At 63.7% G+C, this 5,012-nt stretch overlaps 1 protein-coding gene across 2 annotated transcripts in view; it reads left to right on the forward strand.

The window, feature by feature from the left end:
• Nucleotides 1-5,012, forward strand: part of LOC113212278 (pneumococcal serine-rich repeat protein) — a 154,779-nt gene that overhangs the window by 134,725 nt on the left and 15,042 nt on the right. For both annotated transcript variants that reach the window (XM_052265958.1, XM_052265959.1), the window contains one exon: nucleotides 3,821-4,024. In XM_052265958.1, coding sequence (XP_052121918.1) covers nucleotides 3,821-4,024 — 204 coding nt within the window. The remainder of the gene's footprint in view (nucleotides 1-3,820; nucleotides 4,025-5,012) is intronic.

A 5,012-nucleotide genomic window follows, 5' to 3' on the forward strand; every position in this document is an offset into this window, starting at 1 on the left:
CTCCCTCTCTCCCGCTCATTCGCAGCGCGACGCGCTGGAAATGAAATGCTTTCGGGCCGCGCCGCGCTCGCGCTTCAGTTTGTCGGGTGGCGCCAGGTGTGTCGACGTATCGGCGCACCTGGCGCACCTGCCGCCGCCCGGCGCCGCCGAGGTGTTAAATTCCGCAAAATAACAGTTCTGGCGGCGACGGCCGAGCCGCGGGCGGCGCCCGCCGCCACCCTCCACAGCTGCAAGTGCGCCCTGCTCCCCATTGGCTCCTCTGGCCAGGTGCGTGTCGCCGATGGAGCAGAGCGGATCTGCAGCTGCAGGTGCCGGCCCCGGGCCATGTGCGTGTCTTGGGGACGCCGCCAGGGGTACAGTGCAGCTGCAGGCAGGTGCCTGCTCCGGGCCATGTACGTGTCTCGGGGACGCCGCCGGGGGTATAGCGTAGAACTGCAGCTGCTCCAGGTGCTTACCTCCCGGGCTCCTCCGGCCAGGTGCGCGTCTCGGGGGGACGCCGTCGCGGGGGAGCAGCAGAGAGCGGCTCCTTCGCGCAGCGCGGCGCCGCACGGCGTTAGCATGGGAATGTCTCATTAGCACGCCCCCGCGGGGGCCCCACATATGCGGGCGCACGTCCCGCCACGCCTCGCCACGCCACGCCACGCCCCGCCCTGCACGTCGTACAATTGCAGCGGCACTGGCGGACGGGGGAGCTGCTCCTCCCCCAGGCGGGCCCCCTCCTCCCCAACCCCGTATACCTGGCCGTGCTTTGGTGGGGCCGTAAAACGCAGCGCGCAGTGCGCCGCGCTCTTGCGCCGCGCCGTTCGGGGAAAAGTCACGTCAACTGCGATCATCGTGGCGGCCGTCTTGTAGGCGGCGCGGGCGCCGTGATGAGCCCCGGGGGAGGGGAGGGTTCATGGACCGCGCCAGGACGCCGGAATGGATATGAGGCCGGCGGCGGCGGCGGTGGGGGTTGGAAGCCGCGGGAAAAAGTGTTTCTCTGCGGCGGCATAGGGTCTTGAACCCGCCCGCCCGCCCGCGCGGCCCGCTGCCTGCCGGTGAAGTAACGGGATATAAATGGACCTAGGGGGTCGCAGTCGACGTCGTCGTGTACCTCTCCCCCGTGCTGTCCGGACCCTCTCCTAATGCTCCCCGGTGCATGTTCTGCGGGGCGGGCCGGAGGGGAGAGGGGCGGTATAGGAAACCTTTAGCGGCGGGGGTGGTGGGGGCGGTACGGGCGCGGGGGCGGACGGGGGCGGCGGAGCGACGTCTGTCTGGAGAGCAGCGCCCTTGCCCACCATCCCATTGATCTTTGACAGTTTAGAATGTCTAAAGAAGCCCTTTGAGCAGGCGCACCACGGCCAGGACTCACCCCTATCCCCTCCCCTCTCCCCTCCACCCTGAACACCATTCCCGTCTCCCCCGCGCCACCGCCGCCGCCGCCGGTAAAGTTTTCCTCTTGGCCGAAAAGCCCTGCGGGCCTCCCAACTCCCGCGCGCCCGGGCTGATCTGCAGCGCAGATTTCACTGTTTATTCTGACTTTGGCGAATCGCTTTTTGCGATAGTCCTGCGCTGCCGCCGCTGCGCGTGCACCCTGTCCGCTTCCTCCTCCACTTCCTCCTCCTCCTCCTCCTCCTCCTCCGTTCCTTTTGCCTATCTCGCGCTCCATCTATGCTTCCTCCGTTCCCCTTCTGTTTATGTAAATCAGCCGGTGGCCCCGCCCCACCCCGCCCTGCTAATCCCGGTGCCCGGCTCAGCCGCGCTGCAGTGCCACCCGCCCCGCCCAGCCCCGCACCGCACCGCCTGCACTCCAAAAGCGGCCCAAGCGATTTACGCATTTACGCCACTTACAGCGCGCGGGAAGGCGCGCGGCGGTGCGGCGACATTCAGGCGTCGGCTCGCATCACCGACGCTCGCGCGCCTCTCGCGCCGAGATCTTGCAAATCCACCCCTACTTATGTATATTTTTTGTTTGTTTCCTCCCTTCTTGTGGGTTTTGTTTTTTTTTGTTGCCCTGCTTGCACCCCACGATTTTCCCCTCTCCTTCCGCGCGAAAGTAAAGCAATGAAACTCCTCCTCCACTTATTTTACTTTTTCATGATTGTGGGGTGGCTAAGCGCCAGGCAGCAGAAGAGAGCTGCAGTGTGAACCTATAGCGCCCCTTCACCGCCCCGCCGTTCCTCCGCCCCTCCGCCCCTCCGCCGTCGCGCCCCGCCACGCCTTTCCCGTGCTCCCGCCGAGAGAGAGGTTCCCCCCGCCGCCTCCCTTCCTCCTCCTCCTCCTCCTCGCCCTTCGGAATTTCCGTGTTTGAGGAATAAAAGCCGTAACCATGTGTGATCCCCTCCGCAACTCGTGAAATCGAAACCGGCCCATAAAAGCGGCGGCTCGAGGGAAGGGAGAGCGCCCAGCGCAGCACTCCAGCAGCAGCAGCAGCAGTGCCGGGCCAGGCCGGGCCGGGCCGGGCGAGGGTGAAAGGCTTCTGCATCCGGAGGGCCAGGGGGAGAAAGGGAGAGGGGGGCGGTGAGCGCTCCGGAGGGGGCCTGCTGCACGTGTGCGATATCCGCGGGGGAAAAACAAAATTGAAGGGAGCACGACAGGGGGGCGGTGGTTGCGTCTGAAACTGACGGGTGGAACTACTGACTCCCCAGCACTACGTTCGACTGTATCGAAAAAAAATATGGCACAGTTATTTACGAATCGCACCTCATGTTCTGCCTCAGCTCAGCGCGCATCTGTTGGCCCTCAAACTACCACTTTGTGGCCACACCTTTCTGTGTTTTTTGTTTGGGGTGATGTTCAGCTGTACTGAAGGGCAAATATCTCTGTTGAACCACGAGGTGGATAGGCTCGAGCGAGCACCTCCGACCTGGAGGTAGCGTAACCGTCGTCGTCAACCCGGTCGGGGTTCAGCGGGGCGACGCGTCTCCCCTCCAAGAGAAGACGGAGCCTCCAGTGGCGCGGTGCACCTGCGCCGCGAGGCACCGGGAGCAGCGACACGCGCGTGCGATATTTCACACGAGGGCGTCATTTGCGCGCTGCTGGGGGGAGTGGAGGAGGGCTAGAGGGCGGCGCCTATCTCCTCTCCGGTCACCGAGGGAGCCTCCGCCGCCGCCGCGGAGCCTTTACCATGCAAGCAAAGGCGCGCGGCTGCAGGGCTAAGTCGGATACACGACTGAAATGTGGGAATCGTGTCGACGGTGGGGCGGCGCGGGTGGATCGTGAGAGCCGTGGTGCGAGGCGAGCGGGGCTGTGCTGCAGCGCCGGCGCCAGACAGCTGCAGTCAGTTTGAAGAACGTCGTGTACTGTACGGCGGGCACGACGAGAAGAAAAATCTCTTCAACTCGCCCGTCAGTGTAGGTGCAGCTCCTCCTCACCCTCCTCCTGCGCGCGCCGACTGCGCCGAAAGGGGAATAAATATGGTGCGTCCGAGAATGCAGTCAGCGACGACGACAATGAAAGGAAGGCGGATAAAGAAAGCAGGAGAGGCGGTACTAAATCACCGTTCCTTCCCCTGCCTGCCCGGCCGCGCTGCAGCAGGCGCGTCTGGGCCGCGCGCCCGGGAGGTAGGCAGCACGCCCGCGCGCACGCCCCGCCACTGCCTACCTCCCAGGCGCTCTGCCAAGCTGACGCTCCGCGCGCCGCTCCCCAGCCCAAGCTCACTAAATGCTTTAGGCTTTCTTATTTTATTCCGAGGGACAATAAATCCAAGCCTACGCCAATTTTTCTGTTTTAATTCTTGATTTTTTTCCTGAGTTTTTCACTGATTTTTTTTCCATTTTCTGACCATTTTTTTTTCTTAAAGGGTGTACACTGATTTATTCTTATTGTTTCCCTGTTGCAGGCGCTGCGCGCACCATGCTGGGGACGGCCGGGGGCAGCGCAGCGACGCTGGGCGCCGCCCCGTGCGCCATCGCCTGGCTGTTCCGCGGCATCGCCGAGCTCAAGAACCGCGGCAATGCGCGCTTCTCGGTGCGGGTGTCGGCCGTGGAGGCGTCGGGCGGCGGCCGCCAGCCGCTCCGGGACCTGCTCGCCGCCCACGCCCACGGTGAGTGTGGTGTGGAGGAGGAGAAGGACGGCATCGACCAAAGTTTTCACCTCCTGCCCTAAATATATAGGCATTCCGCCGGCACTCTGCGGCCCCCTCCCCCTCCCCACCGATCCCACTCCTTCAAGAATCCCCCACCCCCCACCCCACCTCGATTCGATTCGGGTGTCTGCCGCTGCGCTGAGAAGTTGGCGTGCAGCTTGGTAAGCCTTGAGCTGGCTGGCCGATTAGGCGGACAAGACAAGAAAAGCTGGAGCAAAAGCAGCAGCAGCAGCAGCAGCATATGGCTATCTCGCTAATCCAATAATTACCCCACGATAAGAGTTTTCGGGATCGGGAGCAGGGAGGGGCGCTCTCCCGGAGGCAAAGTAAAGGGGAGGGGCAAGGGGGGCTACTGCGAGGAAGAAGAGGAAGAAGGGCGCAAGTTGTGAATCGCGCGCGTCTTTGCGCTGGGGAAACAATTAAAGTCAGCCGCTCGCAAAGTTTGCCGCCCGGCTGGACTGCTGCCGCCGCCAGTGCTGCTGGTCCGTTGGGGGAGGCCCTGCTGCTGGCCTCGCCAGCCGCCCGCCTGCCAGCTGCACAGGGTCCCGGAGGCCGAGGCCGAGGCCCCCAACGGCCTTGTCGGATTTTTCCCTCTTATATTGGCGCTAAGCTCCCGCGCTCTGCTGGTCTGGGCTGAGAGGGCTCGGTCCGGAACGTCGCTCTGCTGCGCGGCCGCCCGTCGTCCACGATGCTCGCGTTTACACTCTCGAAAATGTTTATTCGCTGGATTGACTGTATCCCTTTTTAGCGCGGTCATTTAACGAAAGAGACACTGTGGCGAGTACTGGGGCGTTCCCTTTATACTGTCTGGCCCTTCGCTTCAGTGGTCGAGCAGTCCGGCCACTGCGGCCGCACGGCCACACGAGGATCCACTCTGGGGCGAGGAAATTGTTCTCGATCGCGTCGCTTCTCTTTCTCCTCTCCCCAGCCAGCCCCCGTCAAGCCC

This window comes from Frankliniella occidentalis, unplaced genomic scaffold, assembly GCF_000697945.3.
Source record: "Frankliniella occidentalis isolate FOCC.00 unplaced genomic scaffold, Focc_3.1 Scaffold33, whole genome shotgun sequence".
In the NCBI taxonomy this organism is placed as follows: domain Eukaryota; kingdom Metazoa; phylum Arthropoda; class Insecta; order Thysanoptera; family Thripidae; genus Frankliniella; species Frankliniella occidentalis.